The sequence below is a fragment of the Neolamprologus multifasciatus genome, chromosome 8 (assembly GCF_963576455.1).
Source record: "Neolamprologus multifasciatus chromosome 8, fNeoMul1.2, whole genome shotgun sequence".
Lineage (NCBI taxonomy): Eukaryota > Metazoa > Chordata > Actinopteri > Cichliformes > Cichlidae > Neolamprologus > Neolamprologus multifasciatus.
This window is the reverse complement of record NC_140446.1, coordinates 27,066,499-27,090,936: the sequence shown is the minus strand read 5'-3', so window position 1 is coordinate 27,090,936 and position 24,438 is coordinate 27,066,499. Positions and strand designations below refer to the sequence as shown.

General features: G+C 38.5%; 1 protein-coding gene across 2 annotated transcripts in view; it reads left to right on the top strand.

The window, feature by feature from the left end:
* ca10a (carbonic anhydrase 10 (inactive)a) overlaps positions 1-24,438 on the top strand; it is a 261,218-nt gene that overhangs the window by 99,698 nt on the left and 137,082 nt on the right. For both annotated transcript variants that reach the window (XM_085171388.1, XM_085171389.1), the window contains one exon: positions 9,830-9,972. In XM_085171388.1, coding sequence (XP_085027514.1) covers positions 9,830-9,972 — 143 coding nt within the window. The remainder of the gene's footprint in view (positions 1-9,829; positions 9,973-24,438) is intronic.

The following is a 24,438-nucleotide window of genomic DNA, read 5'->3' as shown; positions in this document are numbered from 1 at the left end:
TATCAAGTAATCCAAAGTATTCAGAATACATTACTGTCATTGAGTAACGTAACCGAATAGGTTACAGAATACATTTTGGGGCATGTATTCTGTAATCTGTAATGGAATACATTTTAAAAGTAACCTTCCCAACACTGGTAATCACATAAAAGGGGTGGCACTGGGAGCACACAGCCAATCACTATTATGAATAAGGTTAGTGGCAGCAGATTGAATGATTTTACAAAGATAAAAATCGAATGTCAGAAAAAATCTTCAGAGGTTAAACACATAATGCAGAATTAAACCAACACAGATGCTGCAGAAAAATAAGCAGTATGATAGGAAAAGCACTGTGTAGTGGTTTAGTATTAAACTTGCTGAATGACTGTATAAGCAATTTAAGTGCTTTGGTCAATAAGTCTGGATAACAGGTAGTAGTTTAAAAAAAAGCTTAGTCTATTTGAAAACAGGAAATGAAGCTGGTAAAAATGCCAACTGTGTCAATTACCAGAATTATGACTACTACACCCAAATCTTTATCTTTACAATGTGGTAGATTATAATGTCTAAAAGTTGTTTTTATGTATTTATTTTTTCAGCTACAGCATCTGTTTTTAAAGCCCAAGCAAAGTATAAATATAAAACATAATTCAAATATAGGCTTAAACTATCTGCAATTTTGATGGTTTATTTGACAGTGTTGGGTCAACTTCAAAAAACGTTTAAGTAACACCACCAACAGTGGCAAAAACAGCAGTACCTACCAATAAAATAATTCAGCATATCGTCAACAACTCACCTTAGTATCACTGACATAATTCAGACATGAGCTTTATTGTCTCATACCCATATTTAATTATAATATTAACTGATGCTCTTTTAAAAAGTACTGGTCAGATTAGAATTCATTTGGAGCTGCAGTTCTTTTTTTTGTCAGATTACAAGTGCAACTTCGCAACAATCAAATATCACAAAAAATGGAGTTATGCACAACATATTATCTTGCACATTCACCCCACATAGACTAAACAAGAAAAAAATGTTTACAGATCTGTGTGTCTGTCAAAAGATTTTTTAGTTTGTTTTTAAAGCTGGTGACACAGATTGCAGCTTTCAATGATATCAGGCAGGGCATTCTGTTGAGTTCAGGCTTTCACAGACAATGCTGACTGTCCAAAAGCAGACTAAAACACAAACTGGAAAATAATTAAACATTTTCAAAACTCTTTAGATGATACTCCTCCAGAATCTAATAGTGGGGAGATTTATGTGAAACAAAAACTTTGTCTCTGATCCAGAGAGATGGAGGTCCATGGTGCCATGTAAAACAAATTTGAAATTCTAATCATTTGATAATAAATTGTGAAAACTTATAATTTAAAATAAATAAAAAATAATTCAAGCATATTTTTCTTCTCTCATAAAAAAACCCAACACAATCAAATGTCATTGTATTAAAGGCACCAACAAATCCATTCGCTTTCACTTATACTAATGGCCAGTGATGCAGTTTTTTTCCTATCCTTTGTTTCTCAGGAAATTCTTACAAAAATAGCTCTTAAACAGTAAAATCGAGCCAGTAATGTTTAGAATTACTTGTCTATTTGTCTGGAGTTAATAGTGTAATTTGAAGTTTTGTAAATTTGTACAACAGGAAACTCATTAAATGGAAAAAATTATTGAAAAGACAGACATTGATATATTCACATTGTTAAACGTCATTCAGACTGACCACAGGGTGCATTTGGAATACAAAACCCTTCAATAAGTCAGTGCTGAAACCCTGAATAAACTAAAAAGTAATTTAGTAAGTAAGCACATCCTAAACCCCTGATTGCTGCAAATGTCTAGTGCTGAAATGTGATTTAGCAAGAGTCCAAATCAGTTATATTTCTTGGAGCTGCCACTGACTTTTGACCTTCTTTCAGACATTTTTTTTTTTACAAGGATCTTGAACAAATCACATTATTATTACCTGTAGTTTGCTCACCCACAATCCTCCTGTAAGTGAGTGTGTGACTGTTTACCAGAGGGAGAGAAAAAGCTTTTTAATACTGCCAACAACAGCAAGCAGCCAAGGCTTTCAGCTCTAATACTCTGTCGCTTCATTAGCACGAACAGTGTGTATCTGTATATGAGTGGGTGTGGGAAGGAGAATGAGGGAAGAGCACTGTCACTCGGGTACCATTATGCTTAAAACAACCCACATAGTAGCAGACAGAGTCTAAGAAGCAATTATTAATACTTCTCATCTGAAATAAGCCTTTGTAGAAGATGTATACAGTATGGACTTTAATTGTTTAGTGGGACTGAAGTCCCCTTTATGGGCACATGAAAGACACAATTTCTATTACGGGACCTTTTCAGGAGCTTGGCCAAGCGATTAGCACTGGAAATTTTCTGTCTTTTATTTTCAGCTAAAAGGTTGTTTTAGAAATTCATAGCTGATGACTGAAAAAGGGTTAAAAGAGAGCATTAGCATCAAACAGGTTTTTAAGTGAAGTGCCACATTTTGAAAATGTATTGATTGAATGGAATTGAATTTTTATCTAGCTTGATGAGAATCTATGTGTTTTGACAGACAAAGCAAACACTGTTGAAAACTCTGGTTTTGCACCCTGCTTCTCTCATTTGCTTTAAGAGATGCTACATTGTGACCCCTAAGGATTAGATACAGGGCCACGGCTAGTTTTAATCATCTTCTTCATTCATCTGGATAGACTCATGGTTGAAGTGTTTCCTAGACTGAGAATCAGATGACCCGAGAGAGTGAGGTAGAGATTGCCTCTGCACATTTTCCCAAGGATTTAAAACCACATATAAAACCATGCTTGGACATGTTCTCTGTGTAGTCTGGTGAACAGTAACAAAAATGCAATAATATAAAGTGTTGAGGTGGCCCAGGCACTCTGTTGATTAAAATGGAAATACAAAGGTGTGGGAAACTGGAAGAAACGCTCAAGCTCAGATTCATTCTGCCACATACAAAGAGGTTGCTTCACTCAGTTCTGTTGTGTAAGATACAGCCTTATTGCTGGGTTGTCATCATTACACCTTAAAGTCATTATATTTACATTTTCTTTAAGACATCCATTCTTTTTTAATACAGTACCTCCCCAGCATAGCTATCTGCTATCACAAAAACAAATTATCCCTAGAACTGTATTCTCTGAGCTGTAGATATTTTTACCTTTAGGAAGTTATTACTGCATTTGTTACTCTACTTGTTCCTGATTTTTTTACTCACCACTGTGGCTAGATTAGTGAGTATAAACCATCCTCTGAGGATAAAGGCATGATTTCCTTGAGTTGCAAGGTGTTTATCAGTGTGGCAGGTGGCAAGATTTGCCCTCAAATGCCAAAAATGAATATTGAAACTAATTGAGTCTCTCTGTGGATCAGGAGGGATAACGCTAAAACTCCGATAAAGATAAGTTGCTAATATGGTGCGTTCACTACATTTACAATTTTCAATGTTGTTGTCCTTTTGTTTTACTGAATTAAGTTGTGTGTCTTTGAAAAATTATATATTTTCTGAAAAATTTGCAAAAGAAAATTTAATACTCAAATACCAGACCCATGGGCTAAAGACATTTTTAGTAGCAACCGGTGGTGCTCTTTTAAACTAGAAATACTCATTTAAGACCAAAATGACAAATAACAGGTGATAAAGTTAGGCATGTTGGATTACCCATTATGGTTATGTGATGGATCAACAGATAAGCAATCAAGTCTGGCTATCTATAGTTTTGTCATGTAGCTGACTCACTACCTTGTGAAACATCAAACGATCTTATGTTTTGTTGACTTGTTGACTCTAGAGCATGTGAGTGTGAGTGGGCAGGATTGAAGGCTCACTGAAAGCCAAGTAACAACTGCTACAAGGTCTGCAAAACCATTCATGATTATTGACAGCTTAAAACATTGTTTGTATCACTAAGTAGTCAAATTTTCTTTAGATTTCTCTTTTTCAAGTGATTTTAGTGAAATGTCAGCAAGGCAGTTCTCAGTCAGTGGCACAGTTACACTAAATTATCTGATTGGGTTCACTGCGGTAGCTGAGACAGACTGGTAAGTTTTTTGATACAATGATTTAAGTTTGCTCCTTTTTGTATGGCTAGCTAAATGCTGAAATACTGCAACTGCAACTTCCCTGGAGATCTTCCTGGACATCTGCGCTCATTCCAGTGTTGTGCTGAATTTATGTAAAAGTAAAACGTTGTCAGAAAAAATGTTCTCAAGTACAGATACTTGAAAATTCTACAATTTTTAAGTATGTGTACTTCCCACATCTGCACTCCTGTCTGCATATAAAGCATGCAGCTAGTCCCTGTGCTTACAGTGGAAGGGGTTAATACACTGGAAAGACATTTACACCTACTGGAAATTTCCAGTTTTCACTTATTAATGTATCACATATTGTTAGAATGTTAATTCATTTGAAAGGACGAAAGTCTTGATTTTACAGAATTTTTTTAACCACTGTGACAATCTGGCATCTCTGTCTGTACTTAGAGGAATCATCCCCATTGACTTACTCATAAATCTGCTTAGACAGCCTTTTTTTCTGAACTTTTAGGTGACACTTCCTAACCAGTACTCTCTAATGTCTCTTCTTTACTTTGAGTAGTCCACTGAGTAGTCCACATCCTCTTCCACTGTTTCATCCATCGCCTAGCTTCAGTTTACCCTTATATTTTATGTTATTCCACCCCTGAGAGTGAAAGCCTCTCCTGGCCGCCAGCTTGTATATCCCAAACCATTAACAATATGACAGGAGGCATTATCTTGACTGGCATGTTTATTGTTCTGTTGACTGGGCAGTGCTAATGAGGCACTCGCACACTGCTGGGCCAGCAGGATTATCCCAGCATCACAGGACAAGCACAAACACGACCCGCTGTCACTGACCATTTCCCTCGACAGCCAGACACACATGAACACCCACCGTAATCACAATGCCTTCAGGTGTTCACACAACAAGCTCTAAATCTTGTGTTTAAAAGCTGTAAATTCTGTTTCTAAATGCATTTGAGCAGAATGTATTTTAAATTTTAAATTATTTTATTTTAATTAAAAAATTAAAGGCTGGAGAGCCAGATATTAACAAGCGATTTCGGCATTTGGCATACTTTATGTGATGGAGCCACTACAGTGGGGTATGATCGGAATGGGGGGTGAATGGGTATCCCAGAAGGTAATAATGAAGAGAAATGACCACCCACCGTATTGCCAGGTACTCCTCTGCTAGATTATACCTGGCCTCTTGCTCCAACAGTTTTCGGGTGATGTATACTAACAGGGTGGTCGACCTGAGCAATACAGTGTCACCCTTTGTCACCCAGTGAAAATTGTCTTAGCCTAGCCCTTCTGTTGTACAGGCACTGCTGACGTTCCTGGGCCTGGAACAAATTCTCCCATGACAACCTCCCCACTTTGCTCTCAGGTCCAGAACGTATTGAATTTCATTCTTAGCTAGACTTGGATCTTTCACTCAGTTTTTTCTTTAATTAGGTCCAACAACCACTTTGGCTTCCTGCCAAACAGTAATTCAAAGGGGGGAAATCCTGTGGAGGCCTGGGACACCTCCTACACTGCAAAACAACAGACGGTCTAGTGAGCAATCCCAATTGCATTCAACTGCAGCATTCATTTTCACCTAGGCTTGGACCTTCCAACCATTTTTTTTTTTACTTTAAAAATCCCAACACCATTTTGTTAAAAGGTTAATATGGAAATCAAGAAATAAAATTTCACATTCACAATTTGTTTAACCTTTTTTGTTTTGTTTTCCAGAAGCATTACAAAGCATTCATTTTTGGCTAAGTTTTACATAGTATAGCAAGGTGCACACATACTTATAAAAATCCATACTAAATATCTGTGCACATCTGCCATATTATTGTGGCGAGGCATAGAGTCAGAGATATGGTATAAATCAGACCTTCCTCCAGCCCCGCCACACGCAGCTGCCAGAAAAACACCTCCCAAGGGCCACCAGAGCCCCATTCAGGTGTTGATATTCTAAAAACCTCTTCTTGTTAATCCCATACCGTATAACTGATCTGTCACACGGAATAAAGTCTGTTCCTTCGAATATATGTTCATAGTATTCAATTACTTTACAACTCCAGTCTGCAAAGTTAATCATATTGTTCTGTAGTAGGTCTTGTCTGTTCTAATTGTAACAACTTAAAAGTGAAAAAAATAAATAAAAATAAAATAAAGATCAAATAAACAATGACAATCAAGTTGACCTATAGCAAAAGCCGTAATGGTCCACTGGGGTATTTTGGGGCATGTTGGGGCATGTTGGGCAGTTTGGTAAGGTAAGACAGTTTTTTCTAAATAGGAACTAAGTTGTTCTGCTCATTAAAATGACCACATGCCACTGAAAAAGAAAACTGTAATTTTACCCTGCGGAGCACACAACCAGTAAGTTTGTTTGTCTCACTTTGGTATATGCCTATTCTGAATCAAACTAAAAGTTGTTATATATTCTAGTCATACACCCTGTGTTCTTTCATCTTTTTTTGCTTGCTTGGTTCCTAAAACAAAAAATGTAGCAGCTCTGGTAACATATCAAAAAAGGTATGTGGCAGCAAGTACAGCAACGGACATATGTTAAATTTAACAAACTAACACCTTTACGTTTTCCAATCGCTTGAATAGCTGAAAACACTGGTAATTACTTTGTGATGTCTCCACAGGAATAGGACAATTGAGTTGATGACTAATATAATTCCTGTAATTGTTGGCTTTGATAGTATAATTGGATGTTTTAACTGTGAGATTGTAATGTGTAAGTAAATTTGTCAGACAAATAACCGTGCTGAAAATTCAGATGCATGTTAAAAAAAATTATGACTTAGAGAGAAGGTCGGAAGGCACAGTGTCCCATTCCTGTTCGATTTAAAACTTGGAATAAATATTCTGGGGACATGTGACATTAACATTAATATGTCTTAAAGTGGTACAATATGGGATCATTAATGTTTACCTAATGCGAAGGGATTTGCTGGTGCTCTAAAAGTCTTTAAACTCCCCTTTCTCCATATTCAACAGAAAGGCTTGAGATTCTTCTTTCTAATCTGACTACATTTTAATTGCAGTTTTGAACAGTACAACAGTGCTAATGAGATTTAAAATTTCTACAACATGAACAAAAAAATAAAGTAGTCTGGAATATCATTAACCCAGAATGATCACTCAAGTGATTTTAAGCAATCTGAAACATATTACTCATATTCAGCACAATTTATTTTGGTCCAATCTTTGCTTGAACTTAGGTATTAAATGTAGTCTTATAAATAGGATGTTATTTAACCTATTTGAAGATAAGGTCCCAAGGCTGGCTCAGCAGACACTGCTATAGTAAGTATGCTGTTTGTTAGCAAAGGTCCCTGAATTTTTGAGAAGCAGAGCTCCCAATCAATTATACTTCTTTCTTACTTACATTCACAGTAGAGGCTCCTCAGCCATCCACCCACACCTTCACTACATGTTGAGATTATGGCTCTGTAAGAATGTCTCCTTTATTCTTATCCTGTTATGATCGTAAGTGTTGTTGTAAAAGGGACTGTCATGTAAATATAACCAGTGGGCTCGTTCTGTTTGTCTTATTGTGGAAAAATGTATAAAACCGGCTGTAATTCCTAAACAGTCAATGTTTCTGTTGCTGAAAATCTGCCCTTCAATTACACCATGCTCAATTCAATAAACAGATAGATTACATTAATTGAACACATAATGTTATCAGGTTCTAGTTAAGTTTCATTCAAAACATATGTACTCATGCAATTGAATTATATATTATTTTATATTTTTTGGAAATTAAATGTTCATTGATCAGTATGACCACAGTTATGCTTAAGATCACTTTGAAACAACATCCAGACTCAGTTCCTGACTGACTGTATGATAACAGTGTGGTGCTGACTGGGCTACAGGCAGAAGTCACAGCATGCTCTAAGCACTCTGGAAAAATATGAATGAAACTAAACCACAGCAGAATAAACTAGTGGATATAAATCCTGTGTAGATACACTATGCCACTAAACTTGACCCCGAGTATAGTGTTGCACATTACTCTAACCTTTACTTTGTCCTTACTCACTAGGTGGTAGCACGTTGCATCCTTTATTTATGTTGCAGAGATTGGTGGTTGAGTGTGATTTTCAATAGGCTCCATTTGTATATCAACTAGGACTAGAATTCCTATCACAGCAGTCCGTGGTTTATGCACCCTTGAGGATGCATAAACCAAAAACCTTTTTGAAGCCATTTACAGACCTCCTTGTATTTGGCTGCTTCAGTTTGGATACAATCACCCTGTTCCTGATGATGGGAATGAATCCGACAGCATAATCCTGTCATTACTATAGCTATTTGACCCATTATTAATTTAAAAATGGTTTTTAGTCTAGCTTTGTATGTTCTTAATCCCATTTTTTCATCTCAGTCACCTCAGTTACTTGTGCTTGCCTGATGTGGGAAGTAATGAAGTAAATACTTTGCTATGATCACCTGCTTAAGTAGAATTTTCAAGTACCTTTACTTTACTTGAGTAGTTTTTTTCTGACTACTTTTTTACTAGTGCTGTCGGCATTAATCTCGTTAAAATTACATTAACGCCATATTGAGTTAGTGCAGATTGCCCCGTGCATGGGGCTGCATGGTGTCAACGCGTTAGCGCAGTTTGCTCGTTAACCCGTTATCGCCATGCAGTTGTGTGCAATGCTCTCTATATAATATGTCCATCTTTTATGTGTGGATATATATTAAAGTATATGTGAAAGTGTGTTAATAAAAAATTATAAATCTTTGCAAAGCTCGTCATTTTAGAATTTGAATTTAAACTTTAGAATTTACAAGCAATCAGCATTTAGGTTTTTCTATCAGATATCAAAAGCACACAGCAGTTAAAGCTTACTAATTATATTTCTCTTAATGTGAGTTTGGCAGTTCTGTGTTATAAAAAATGCTCAAACTCATTGGCCAGTACTAGGAATGGGAGTTGATACGAACATAGTTATTCCGATTCCATTATTGGTATCACTTACCAATTCAATTCCTTATTGAATCTCATTAGGTTCTCTGGTTCCGCTTTGAAAGTTACCAAGCAGCATAAAGACATTATATTCATGCAAGTTAATTACATGCTGTGTGGTCAAATGTTTGCGCTTGTTTGAGGTTGGTGTAATCAGTGTTGGGGGCCAGTACTCAAAAAAAGTAATGTATTACACATATTATTCTGTTCTTAAGTAATGCAGTTCTTTACTTAATTGCTGGGGAAAATGTTTTTTTTATAGTACTTTTGTGTTTCTCCATAAAATGATGTCAAGCACACTGTCTGATAACTGATTGTAAGAGTACAAACAGAGGCTGCAGGCTGACTGCTTATGTGTTTGTTAACTTTTGAAGTTCAGGGTCTGGCTGCTTTAACATCACTCTGGGTTCTTCTCTAGCTTATTGTTAGCATGCTATCTGTACAGACACTTGCAAAGAGCCTAAGTTGTGTTAGTAGCATAATGCAGTTATTTCTGTGCTGAAACAACTGCAGTTTGCACTTTACCATCACACTCTCATCCTTTTGTAGAATAAAAATAAAAACAAATGTCCATATCCATGCTGTAGACATCACTACTATTAAAGTGCAAATGTAACACATAAGTGGAATGAACAGGCAAGCAGACTAACAACTCCATAAGTGAACTACTGGGATCCAGTTCTCAACAAGAATCAATTCTAAAGCCCCATCCCTAGCCATTACTGTGTGACCTCTGTGCAAAGGTCTCGCTATCTCATCAGTGCAGATGATCACCTGCTCTTGTATTTTGTGTTGCAGTGCCATCATTCTGGGGGCTGGTAAATTCAGCCTGGAACCTATGCTCAGTAGGGAAGAGGCAGTCGCCAGTGAACATCGAGACCAGCCACATGATCTTCGACCCCTTCCTTACACCCATAAAGCTGAACACTGGCAGACGCAAGGTAAAGAAGCATATGTTAATGTTTTTCTATGTTGTCTGCTTGATGGATGCTGGTGCTTTGTCGATCCTTTCTTTTGTATGCTCGTTGCACCTCTATGATGTCGCACTACATTCATCTAATGCTATTGTGTTGGTTTCTGTTGTACAACTTGACAAGGTGTGTGTCCCTGATCAGTGCTACCAACTGTTGTTTATGTTGGCAGACAATGCAAGCTCCTTAAGATAAAATGCAGCTCACTTCATCCATTCAGCAATACACAACCCTTATGTTCTGGCTCAAGAAAAGCTGTGACTTTATCTTAAAAGCTTCACAGTTGATATCCTGCAGCCTAACAGTGCTTTAGTCAGTGGTTTCTCTTGTGATCTTCCCTGTACAGTGGTGTACAAGGACAGGACTTTTTTTGATCATGTGCCATATGACAGCAGCTAATTAAGAAGAATTCACAGATGGTGTGCTTTCAAAAATGCACACTTGCATTCTGAAATGAATGCTATGATTAGTTGTTATGTTTATATTCTAGCAGAGTACAGTGTTAGCCTTGGGCAGTGATAGTGCAAACGGGATGCATTGCAGATTATCACCTATCGTATACTGCTACAGTAGATGTCTTCATCTAACAGATCTCGAAATAAAGGGTTTTCCTTGATTTTTAATCATTTTAATTATTTAGAATCCATTGTAGATCCATCTGCACACAGAGAAACAAGGATTGGTTGTGAACCCTGTGATTACAATAGGCAATTGCATTGTACATGTCTTGCAAAACTTATATGCGAAAGGAAATTGGTTGTGGTTATATGTTGTGGTTAATCAGTAAGGGGCAGGCAACCCTGAGACTTTCCTAACCAAATTAACTTAAACACATAACATCCAGGTGTGCAATCTAGTTTTAATATAATATAAAAACTAATTGCTAACATAATGTGATGCTTATGAGTAGGGATGGGTATTGAAACCTGGTTCTTGTTGAGAACCGGTTCCCACTGTTTCAATTCCTTGGAATTGTTTGCCATTTTTGCAAACGATTCCCTTATCGATTCCAGTCGCCCCGAATGACGTCGCCACGTTGCGGAGCGTCATTTACCTGGCAGGAAACATGGCGGCTCAAACGCTCAAAAGTTTGGTTATACTTTACGAGAACGGATGACAACAGGGCAACTTGCAATACTTGCAAAGTAGATATTTCATTTAAGGGAGGAAACACTACGAATATGCAAAAGCATTTGCTCACCAAACACGCGATGACCTTAAATGAATGTCGTGTTTTTAATTCCGCTCCGGACTCGTGAATCTCAACCCAGCAGCAGCGGTAACATTTGCACGTCCTCTCCCGTTAATGCGGCAGGTAAATAATCAACTAACAGTGCATATTATGTTAGCGCGATCTGCCTTATTACAAAACCTGCCATTACTGTGTGTTTAGGTGACCATGATGAGAGAGACAGTTTGGTTGGCTCAGACGCTGGCAGTTCTCGCTGCAGTCTACCGTTAGCATCTCCTTTCAGGCCAGGATAGACGAATGTCACCCAGCAGTGACTAAGTTTGTAGTAAAAGGCGTGCACCCATTTGCCACTAGTGATGTGTCGGTTGCGAACGAAATGGCTCTTAGAGCCGTATCTTTGACGTGAACGACGTGAGCCAGCTCCTTATCACGAGCCGTGGTTTTTTTTTTTCTTTCTCTCACCCTCTCTCTCGCACTTTTTTTCCTCTTCACTCCGCATGCGAGCCTTGTGCTTTGCGCTGGGAAGAGGGGGAAGGGCGGTAGTTACACTTGCAGTAGCACAGGAACAGAGCAGGAGGGAGAGACAGAGAAAGAGAGCCACAGGGACAACAACCATTAGAAAGGTATAGTAATCATCCACAACTATTTTCAGTTGCGGATGATAAAGGATTCAGAAAGTTTATTCATGCAGGCTCATATGACTGAGAATGTGCATCTTCTTTTTGTTTTCATATTTTAATTTATATTTAATTGTGTTGTGTTTTGTGTTGTTTCACTTTAAATTTGTTTAAAAGGAAGAAGCTGAAAATTGAAATAGTTAAAAGTTGAACTGTGAATAGTTCGTTTTTGTATTATATGATTTATTTATTACATTTTATGTGGAGTGAATAAATAAAAGTATATTTACGGTGGTCCCTAGAGACAAAGCACATACAAACTCACAGCACGTACAAAAGAAAACAGAAGTGCTCCAGGATGCTAGGCGCAGTGTTGAGCTTTTTTTACCTAGTGGCTACACAAGCCAGCAATTAACAACGACCGGATTTGGTGTGTGGTAGTAACAGGTAAATGAACTTTTTTTTAAAATTATTTGAATATATATGAGTGCTTGTGTATAAATACACAAACAATACACACATGCTTTCAATTGTGTAATTTAAGTGATCGAGGTAGCTCTGCTTTGGAAGTTTAGTTCATGCTAGAAATGTGTTTTGGAGTTTGTACGTGCTTTGTCTCTAGGGGCCACCGTATATATTTATATATAAACATATATAAATAAAAGCACTTTTTTTTTTTTACATTAGTAATTCCTTTTGTACATAATTTTATATTATTGTTAATAATAAATTAATTAAAGCAACAAGACAACCTGAAGAGCCGGTTCGGAGCCGAAAGAGCCGGTTCTCTAAAACGAGCTGGAAATCCCATCACTATTTGCCACAGCAGATGATTTTCGGTAAGTGAATGTGTTTAATTGTAGGCAGGGACATTACTGGATATGTTATACTTTGTTATTGCTACAGAAGAATATTTATTTTATTATTTTAAATTTACAATTTTTTTTCCTGGGGACCCTGTGACACCCTATTGAAGAGCCGTAGGCTGTGGATCTCTTAAGATCTCACTGTTGGGTTTGTAAGGCCATGTTACTCTTAAATTTCTATCTTGTTCAAAGAGAAGATATAAAACAAAGTTCTAAGCTAATCGACTTTAGTGTTCTCCTTTTTAAAAAATAAGAATCAATAAGATAATAAAGAATCGAATCGTTAAACAGAATCGAAAATGGAATCGGAATTGTGAAAATCTTATCAATACCCATCCCTACTTATGAGGCTATTGGAACTATTTTCCAAATGCAAGAAAAAAATTAAACAAACAAACAAAAAAAAGCGAAAAAACAAAACTGCAATCCACATCATGTAACATGCACAACAATATGTTTTGCATCTAAAATGACAGCTTCCACTAACCTTTTGGTTTTGTTTGTTAAGTCAGTTTTGGTTGGTGAGTTTATTGTTTATTCGCTCTTTTGAATTTGGTCATTAAGGTAAACACAAATTTTTCAGAGGTGGGAAACATGTTGATCATAGCATGCAAAGACCTCTGGAAAGAGATTGATTGTAATTAACTGTCAGAAGCCCACTCTCACAGCAAAAATCTCCAATAGTGCAAAACCTGTTGGTTTTAAAATAAAGGCACTAAATTTGAGAGATGCTGCTATGTTGTTGCATTTCTTTTCCTGTTCTCCCTGTTTGTTCTTTACCTGTTTGCATGTTCTCCACATTTTTGTGTGACTTTTCTCCAGTTACTCTAGCTTTTTCCAAAAGTAACATGCAGTTAGTGGAGTTATGTTAATTGGTGAATCCAAGTTGCCCATAGGTGTGGTTGTCTGTCTTAGTCATAAACAGGTGTTTATTCTTGAAGGAATATCTGCATTTTAATGTCTCTGAAGACTGCAGCAAACAATAATAATAATAAAATATAACAATAATTAACATTAGACATACTTGCATACAAAACCAACTTTGTTAAGCTTAAGGCACCATCACTGTTGGGGTGCCGTATTTTGCTTGACCCTTTGGATGTTTTGGGGGTAAAATAAGAGTTTTTATGACTTTGAAAATTTATTTTTAATGATGCCACATTCTATTACTGATCGATTAGTGTTTAAGAATCTTTTCAGGTCCTAGCCAAAACCAGTCACCAGCACCCAATAAATAAATAGAACTACTTCTTTAGTTAAAATTTGCCACAGGTCATAGAGATCTCTGCATTCATCATTTGGATGAAGACTGATAGTTATCAGGAAATGTTGCCAGATCCAGTTGAGACAGCTGGGGTATGCTCTGGTCATGCCACACATGTATGGCGTTATTTTTGTGCCACTATTCTGAGCGCACGTAAAAAAAAAAAAAATTGAACGCACGTAAAAAAATGTTTGCGGGTGAAAGTGTTGCATTTTGAGGAGAAATTTATTTTGAGCGAAGAAAAGCTGAATTTGAGTGAACAAAATTCATTGCTGCATGCAAAAAAATTTATTTCAGTGTTTGCTATTATCCATACACACACACAATAGCAGCCCCTCTCGCTCAGTTTTTGCATTTGCTCTCAACATTTCTGCCCTTGTGCACTCAACTCTCTCTCTACACCGTTATAGTTGTGCCACAAAACCAGCCAATCACAGACTTGGATGAAAAAAGATCTGATTGGCTGTTCTGGTCTCCAATCAGCTCGAAATGACGAAATGCAATATCCCAGAATCCATTTCGTCCAAAACTTTTTTTATTTTCATGTGAGAATGTTTCTGTGTAAACTTCAAATCTGTTCGATTCATCAAGACATCACATATTTGCATAAGTGCTCTAACGTTTTCGGAGATGCCTGTTACCCTCCAGCTGACCGCATAGCTGGACTGCCCGTTGGGCCGATGGTGATTTTTTCATTTTTATGTTTGTTGGTTTTTGTAACGGTATAAACAAGGAAAGGTGGTGGATTAGCCAATTGGTCATTATCAACTCTGGGCTGGACCAATTACAATACATCCGTATTGAGTGGAAAAGGAACACGATTAGTCCCGTACTTCAGCTAGAATGAAAAAAAGACAAAGCTGGAGTTATTCTGTCTTTACGCTGCACAGCTGCCTCTTCTCCCCTCATTCTCTCTCCCTCCCTCTCCTGTTGCTACTTCAATCATGAAACTGATCAATGATCTGCTGATTGTCTCTCTTGTTTTTTTATCTCCCACTTTGCACCAGAAACAGGAAACCAGCGGATGTTGTGCTAAACAACAACAGCACGTTCAAGTTTGATAAGCTGTTGTTAGAATTTATTTAAAATTAATTTCTAGTATCAGCTGATGTTTGCTGGAGCCAAAGCTGTAAAAGCTGCTACTCATGATATCGGTTTGGAAACATGAAGGTGATACAAATCATGCATATATACCAACAAGACAGTGTACATCACTGTCACAACAGCATTTGTTTTAGTTCAAAAGCTTTTTTCCTATAATACCTGGTGGTGTAGTTGGTGATTTTTTTTTGTCAGTTCGACCTTATATATTATGTTTAACCCGAGTGACCACCTGGTCAACTGGGTAACAGGCATATCCGAAACGTTAGAGCACTTATGGAAATATGTGATGTCTTGATAAATCGAGCAGATGTTTGAAGTTTACACAGCAACATTCTCGCATGAAAATATCTTAAAAGTTTATTTTGTGACCCAGACAGAGTAATATTTCAAACTCCGCCACTCTGTGTTCCTCCGCCACTGCCTCGTTTGAGTTTTGGACGAAATGGATTCTGGGATACTGCATTTCGTAATTTTGAGCTGATTGGAGACCAGAACAGCCAATCAGATATTTTTGCATCCAAGACTGTGATTGGCTGGTTTTGTGGCACAACTATAACGGTGTAGAGAAAGAATTGAGCGCGCACGGGCAGAAATGTTGAGAGCGCAAATACAAAAACTCAGCGAGAGGGGCTGCTATTGTGTGTGTGTGTGTGTGTGTGGATAATAGCAAACACTGAAATACATTTTTTTGCACGCAGTAATGAATTTTGTTCACTCAAATTCAGCTTTTCTTCGCTCAAAATAAATTTCTCCTCAAAATGCAACACTTGCACCTGCAAACCTTTTTTACGTGCACTCAGAATAGTGGCACAAAAATAACGCCATACACATGTACCTGGTGCTGCAAGCCTCAGTCTGCCTGGCAATGACCCTCCTTGGACTGAGAAAAACCTCACCTGCATCTGTAACTGTCCCAAGCTTGGCTGGAAAATCTACTCAAAAAAGTTGCGTTTGCTCCCCAAAAATGCAGACGTGAAGGTAGCATATGATTGTTCATCCTGTTACATGCCAGCACACCCTAAGCAAAGCATTAGGCAAACTGCTTGCTTTAACTGCCTGTAGTGTATTTTTTTTTAGCTGTTTCCAGTCTTCTTCTGGGAGGTGTTGGGCTCTGCTAGGGCTTTGTCAGTGTTTCTGTTTAGAATTTTTCACAATTTCTAGACACAGCAAAGGAGCAGAGGGTGTCGGGTGTGGTGGAGTCAAAATATGTGGTTCGATTGGCTTCACTGAGCAATTACTTCATTGTACTCGGGTGGTTTGCTGCTTAATGTGAAGCAGCTGACATGAGAATTAGCACTCCCAACTGCAACGAGTTGCTACCCAAAGTGGCAGAGGTTAACTATCTGTTAGAAATGAAATGATTCTCTTATGAAGTGAGACACACAGTAGTGAGTTCCAATGCGTGTATTTACTTGCAAGGAAGCAAATGTCTATACGAGTGCTTGCTGGGGCAATCCGGTGACTTTCATTTATACACTTCATCCAGTGTTATCCTGGGAACAGATATGTGTGTGATGTGCTTATAGAGAAACAGTTAGCTACATGATAACAGATAGCAGGGGGGGCACAACAAGGTCTGAGAAATAGACATATTAGAGGAACAGAGCGATAGAGATTCATTCCTTTAGCTGTAAAGAGCTTTAATTTTAAAGAGTGTTGCTGAGCTTTAATCATTTTTCTATCATTCCCACCTGTTTATGCTACACCCCTACATCATAGTTTACAATATGCAATGTATTGTTTTTCTGCTAATACATCAGGCTTATCTCGCTCCTGTCATTATTGCTTTACACTTCCGTACTGTCTGCAGTGTCAATATAAGCCCTATTTACATCCTGCATATCCCCCGCCCCGCCTTCTCTGCCAGTAACACATCTAAAACTATACTACTCTGTCTTCAGAAAAGTTGCACAGGTTTCTTTCCTTTCAGAAGGGCGTCTAGCTGTCAGTTTATGATCCACCACACATTAGCCCTTCTGGTGGTATGGTTTACAAACCAATCCTGTTGTAAGGGGAAGTGGCTCATGTAATGTTATAGGTGACATTGCACCAGCTTAGGTCATGCAGGTACTGGCCTTGCCCATTCCTATAAAAACAGGTGAAATTTCCATGATAACCTTTAGCATTAAGAGGGGGTTGGGGTTTTACAGGTGGGCACAAATAATCAAGAGATTTACTGATCTCCCTGAGGGGCAGTGAAGTGCTTCTAAACAACTGCTGGACCATTACCTGATCTCAGTCGTAAAGGTGATGTAACCAAGGTTGGCCTAGCAGGTGCACACAGCACACCTAGAAACATTAGTTTTGGAGGCAGTCCAAAACACAATTTATTTTTGTCAGTGTAACCTGTCTCTATTTCTAATACCTCTTCAGCATTTGTTATGTTTAGAGTCATTTCTCATGTGAGGTATGTGCTATGTACTGGAGTGTTAGTTTGGGGTGGGAAATGTTAGCCACCATTACATTTATTTTATAATACGTGCCTTATGAAATGGGAGAGTTCTGTTTCTACTTCCTACTTGGAGAATGGTTCTAGTTCAGGTATACATCTGCTTACCTCTATAAGATATTGCTTTGGGGCTTAACATTTTCTTTCGTAATTTGTAAAGGTTTAATTTATTATAGGTACTATACCTCCTCCTACTGAGACATGACTAGGCCAATGGCTACGTATCTAAATAAGCTTTGGTTCTATGTATTTCCCTTCAAAAAACATCAAAGATCTGGGGTCATCAAAACACCTTTCCTTTCCCAAAATGTGAAAAACTGCAAGGAAAACAAAGTCTAACCTGGTTTTTCCATTTAAACCATCTATCCATATAGCTTTAGGGTCAACTATAGTGTCTTTTGTTTTATCAATACAAGGTAAAAGTGGGAAGAGAACCCAGCTCTTTGACCCAGCCATTTGATAATTAAGGAATTTATTTCGAAATCTAAGAGCTTTCAGACCACCAGGTATGGATGAACAGTATCAAATGCAACTGAAATCAACAAATAGAATCACATGATAAGCTTTTGCTTGGAAAGAGTAATGCTGGCAGATTTCTTTCATTTACCACAGCCGTATTTTGTTATAAGGTAGAAAGACATAATGTTTAAAGTAAATTTCTGTATACTGGCATAAATTGGAGGTTCACTGGTCTGGGACAAATAAGATCAGAATGGCCTGTGTGTGCCCCGTGATTTAAAATAAGTTTGACATCCCTGGTGTCGACAGTTAACTTTTTCTGTTTTGCCCATTCAAGAACTTCTGTTAATGCAGTTAAATCAGAGAATTGCACAGAGAGATGATATGGCCATGTGTGGGCAGTAATTGTATCTGTTAACAAACCCAGTAGCATTAGTGCAGTCTGGTTTTTTTGTTTTTTTCTTAAGCCATCAACAAATGAGTGTAAACTCATTTGTCAACGGTGTGTCAGCACAAGTGAGTGCTCTTTTTTTTAAATATATTTTTTTAGATTAATGAATCAATTACACAAAACCTAACGCTATGCCAGCTTCTAGCTTTACTCAACAGTGTGTGGAGTAAACCCGATGACACAAGCTCCTAAAAACCTAAATTAACAAAACAATTTTAAACTTTTACAACTTTTACAAAGTCGACTGAGCCCAAAAGCTGTTGGAAACCTGTGTGATTATTACAATGAATATAGCAATTTTTTCTCAGTATGTTAGAATTTTGCAGAAATGCTTCCAATGTTCCCATGTTTCACAAAGCCTTGCTTTGCCCATTATGGATCGGGCACAAAGAGAAAAGATATTTCCCACATAGCAGACAGGTCTGGCTGACTTCTGGCATGGTAAGTGGTATGTCATCCAAATACGAGCCAGGTCTGGTGTAGATGGCACTGTTTATGTGATAGCATGCCATATCTGGCCCAATTGTGGTTTGGTTTATGTGGCCCAGGCTTATAGAAAACAGGTCTGGCCCAGATCCGCCATCAAGCTGGCACTTCTGACTGACTGGTGTCAGATGTTGCAATACTATACTGCTATGGTAGCCAATGTATCAAATGCAGGTTTGACAAGTTTGTGAGTGTACACTTTATCCAAAACCTAGTGAGGGTTTACTCATGTTTATGTGGCTGTAGCTCAGTAGGTAGAGCAGGGCATCTACTGATTGGAAGGCTAGTGGTTCGATCCACTAACTGGCTCCTCACATCTGCATGTTAAGAGTGTGATATAGCACTTTGAGTAATCCAGGAGAGCAGAAAAGTGCTATATAAGAATCAGTCCATTCACTGTCTGAACAGAGTTTCATCATGCTACTTTTGCACTATTATGTTTCAGCACATGTTGTTATTACATGGCTTGATTAAGGTACACATTAGGCTGACATTTGGGGCCAGAGCTGAAACTGTTCTGGGCCAGCACAGGGCCAGCAGTGTGTCTGCAACTGGCCCATGGCTGCACACAACTTATGCATGGCCCATATACCACAAAGAATGGCAGCCCTTTGTTGGCCCAGATCAGGTTTGCCAAAGGTAATCCACACATGGGCACATTGTGTGGGTCAGACCCGGGTCATACCAATTTGGTATGACCCGGGTCTGAGAAAAATACTTTCGGTGACAAATAATTTATAATGGTGTGTGGGTCTGACAAACATGAAGCTCAGGGAAACACCCCTCATTTACTGAGGATTTATGGGATTTCAGCAAAGTGGGTTTCCCTCTGTCGTGATAAGCATAACATCAAAAGGTTGTCAGTTTTGGTTTATCTCCTTTAAGTGCACTGCTTTTGTTGCTGAGTTTGTACAGTTTAACAAAGATACATATGCCACCAGTGATGGCAAAAATTGTTTGCCAGGGCAGCGTGGGAACAGCTCTGTCTGTGGCATTGTCACACATAACTGCAATCGCCCGAGGTCACCCCATTTTCCTGTGTGTGGTTTAGACACATGTGGGACATCCAGTCACTTGTAACATAGTTTACCAGTGTCTCTGAGTTTGCAGGTCTGTGCGACCTGTGTCATCCCAATAACAAAATTTCAACAGCAGTGTTGTGGATTTTTCTTTAACAAATTGCTTTTCATACTTTGTGTCAGGCCCCAGTGAATGTTTATAATACATGGTGCAGTGTATGTGAGCAGGGTCAAGTTTGTCTGCATTTTGTGGTGCCCTACGTAGCGCTAGCTTATGCAAGGATTCCACAACACTGGCTAGTCCTGAGGTGCCTAACTCTACCAATAATTTGGTGTTGTTTCTGATGTGTACCACATGCACTGAGCCTTGTCTGTTCTTTGTGCACGCATTCCTCTCTGCGTAGGTACAGGACCAATTTTGCCATTAAGTCCCACCCTAGGAGGTTTATGGGACACAACTCTGAACACACCACCTGGTTGTTTTAGACAGAGGTATACGACCAACATCTTCTTTTGTGATTACAGTATAAGTAGTTGTCACAAAGAAAAGTTATTGGCTTACCTACAACCAGCAAAGTTAGGTTAGGTAGGTTCCTTCCTCTGACTTCTTCCATCTAGTCTTCCCTCCCACTTATCTTGATGATCATCATCTCCCCTTCCTTTTTTCCTTTCAGTGCAGTCCCATGCCCAATTTCCACCCCTATCCTTGCTTTGTCCTGGCCTCTGCCTCTCCTCTGATTTCCCTGTTAACATCAAAAAATTGATGGGGGAGATGAAGTTGTTGGCGTGGCAAAGGTTGTTTGCATTGCTACATAGTACACATGGAAAGGCGGTGGCTGTGTCATCTGCGGGCAGCTTAGTGCTAGCATTAGAGATTGTTGTGGGAGAAATAGATGCAATACGGAAAAAGCTTTTTGGTCTGGCTTTGGCTTACTACAGTTACTACCTATCTTACAAGTTTTTTGTTTTACGTTATTTTGTTTTGTTTTTAAATTGTGTATTTTATTTATTATGCTAGTTTCATATGAACAACCCAGTGGATCGCAGTTTTTTAATGGCTTCTGACCATTGCTCCCGTGGGTCCCGGATCTGTCATTCAAGGTTTTAACCTACCTGTACAGCACAGGGTTTTGTAGTGGTCCCTGACCATTTCTTACTCTCCAGTGTCCTGATGAACAAACTATGGATTCGGTCACTCCCCCGGTACTTTAATGCTGTCAGCCTGACCACACTTTATGATTGACAGCTCAGGCTATTACAGGAGTCCCAGACCTCCCCCGCCCCATGCACGGTATTGGTCAGCGTTGGCAGAAATTAACAGGAGAGTTGTTTAAATCTGCCTCGAAGGACCAAGGTGTTAGAAAAATTTCCTTATGAAGTGAGACACACAGAGTAGTGAGTTCCAAGTTTATTTACTTGCAAGGAAGCAATAATATACACAGTGAACATCAATGCGACTACTCACCGGGGCAATCCCGTGAGTTTCAGTTATACACATCTTCCAACATTATCATGGGAACAGATTTGTCTGTGATGCTCTTACAGAGAATCAGAATCACGTACTAGTACATCACGTAGCTAACTGTGCTTTGGATAACAGATAGCAGAGGAGCCACAACAAGGCCTGAGAAAAGGACAGATAAGAGGGAGAGAGAGAAAGAGTGAGAGACACGAGCCCAGAGTACAGCTGCTACTCTTTGCCTCTGCTTCCTGGGTATTCTAGGTCAAGTGTGTCAGGCAGACTCAGGACATGCTGGAGACATCTCTCAGCTGGATAGCTGTGCTTTTATTTAAATTATTTAATAGTGGCATCAAAATGACCCTGAATGGTTTCATTAAGTACAAATAATATCTTTGTTAGGTTTAAAAGAAAGCAGTTTTTGGGTTTGACGTAACATCAAAATATATATTGATAAGGTCTTGATATATGCTCAATCATCCAGGTAAGAAAATCCCCCAAAAATGATTCTGTTAATCTGGGGGTGGCGTTTTCAGTGGTAGAAATGTTTCATCAGTCATCCAAGCAACTTCTTCAGTCTCAGTTGTCTAGGGCCTTGATATGATGTTCTTCTGCTTCCCTGGGGGGTCTGTATCTGTGGGAATGGTGTTCGCTTTGGGTTGTAGCACCCTGATAACACCCAGTTTGTGCTCCAGTGGATCTAAGGTCATGTCCACACTAATACGTTTTAGTTTGAAAATGCATCTTTTTCTCTCTATTTTGGCCTTCCATCCACACTGAGACACCGTTTTCAGTCAAGGAAAAGGCAGCGTTTCAAAAACGCTCTCGGATACATTTGAAAACGCCGTTTTCGCGTCGCAGCGTGGACAGTGAACACGGAGCCTTTTCGAAAACGATGACACATTTTAGTCATGTGATGCAGTCCTGTGACCAATTAAACTAAGATAGCACAGGCATTGTACAGCAGTTGTTTTGTTTGCTCTCAATCTATTAAAGATTAATATCAGTTTGTAAATGCTCCAGATTGCTTTTCTTAAAATTCTTTAATTCTCACTCGCTTTCGCAACTTTGTACTTTTGTGTTACTCGCAGCAACATCTCCACCTCATTGTTAGTCCATTTAAAAAACTCAGTGCTTTTCCTCAACATTTTGCTGCGACATTTCAATGGGTAAAACTGGGAATCCATGGCAGACCCATGTTTCTGCTTGTAGTACTGACCATTGTATGTGAAATATGTGGAATGAAGTGAACGAATGAAATGGACTGTGAACATTGTTGGTCAGTGGTGCTAGGTTCAGTCATTATGAAAATGTAATGTTTATGAGGTTGGGAAAACCTGCATTCAGCTGAGACTGAAGAAGTCACGTGGATGAGTGACAAAGCATTTCTCTCACTGAAAATGCCATGTCCACATGAACAGAATCAACTTTTTGGGATATACTGACAATAAACTCAGTCAGACAATCAGTACTTTACAGATTAATGCAACCAAAGTTAAGTTTCACTATCATAAGTTGCTTAATTATAAAACGTAACTACAAGCCATCATAAGCTACCTGCTAAGTGGTGGTTCTAAAACCACACAACTCACACACAAGCCTTGATTGTCCAACTTTCTCATTTATTTCTGAGAAAAGTTTCTACAGTCCAAAAGCGCTTTTGGACTGTCTGCTTTTTTACTCTTTCTATTTTTCCTTTATCTCCCCTTCTCTGTTTCTGCAGTGGCCTAAATGTAATCTGTTGTGTCTCCATCTCTCTGAGCACCTGAGCTGTCAACCGGTGAACACAAAGCTAGCTTCACCTTGTCAGTGCTGATTCATCCCTGCTCTGTCTCTGGTTGTTTGGCAGCCAGTCAACCTTGGCCAAACATGCTACAGAGACTGGTAAAAAGCTTCCGCCTGGGCTTGCTGCGGCTCAGCTTGCCACCTCAACATGGCGACAGCTTAAGCCTACTTTCTATCCAAGTGGTAGCCAAAGAAAAAGATTACCTTCCCTAACCCCTTCTCCCCATCTTACAATACACAATAAATGTATGAACTGGAGCCTATTTCAGCTGCCATAGGGCGAGAGGTGGGGTACATCCTGTCGTCAGTCTATCACAGGGCTGAAAGATGAACTTGCCTTTTAATAAAATTTAATGTTGCCATGTATTATGACTGATACACAGTTAGAGGGAATTTAATTGACCTCCAAAGATAAATTTTAATTAATGACAGCATGAGGCTATGTGCGATGGACTGAAGGAATCACAGTTATTAAAAAGGCACTATTAATTGAATATTTACTCTGCCATAGATGAGCTGCAATTACGTGAAGAGATTTAATGAATTTAATCACTTTGTTGCCCCAGAGGTGGAGAAAAAGCGATTATGGAGTGCTGTCTCTGTCTCAGTGTTTCCTGCACATTTATGAATAGTTCTTATGCAACAGGATTAAATGTATTTTGTTCCTCTTTATCCTTGGCTATTTTTCAGGTTAAATGTCTGATGGAATATATTAACATGATGGAATCTGTGACTCTCCTCACATTTTGTAATGCTGGGCTTTCTCCTGCTTTTGTTCTGACACTTGATGTCAGGTATATTCATGTGCAGAAAAGAACTTTGAATTGTGTCATCAGTGTCAGATTTGATAATAAGACTGATATTTTGTACACTTTATAAGTTTTGTGAAGTGCAAGTCTCAATTATGGAATTAAAGCTTTTAATGTTTTAATGTGTTGGTAAATGTGCTGCATGTTTTTTTTTTTTGTGACAATCCCTTCTGAACGTATTGGGATCATTTTTGCCCCATAACTTATAAATAAAAGATGTTAACATAAAAATATTACCAAAGCCCAAGATGTTGGAAACAACTTTTTCCACACGTCTGAACAACACTGAGATTTGTTTCGAAACTAAAAGTTGAAAAGATCATAGAAAAGTGTGTTTTAAAAGAAAACAATCAGTGGGTAAACTTGAACCTGCAATTAGTTGAAATTTGATGTTCAAAATTTCTTAGTAGCCTGAGAAAACAAAAGCCTTTCAGTTTTTAAGTAAAATTTAGAAATAAGTAAAAGCTATAACTGGA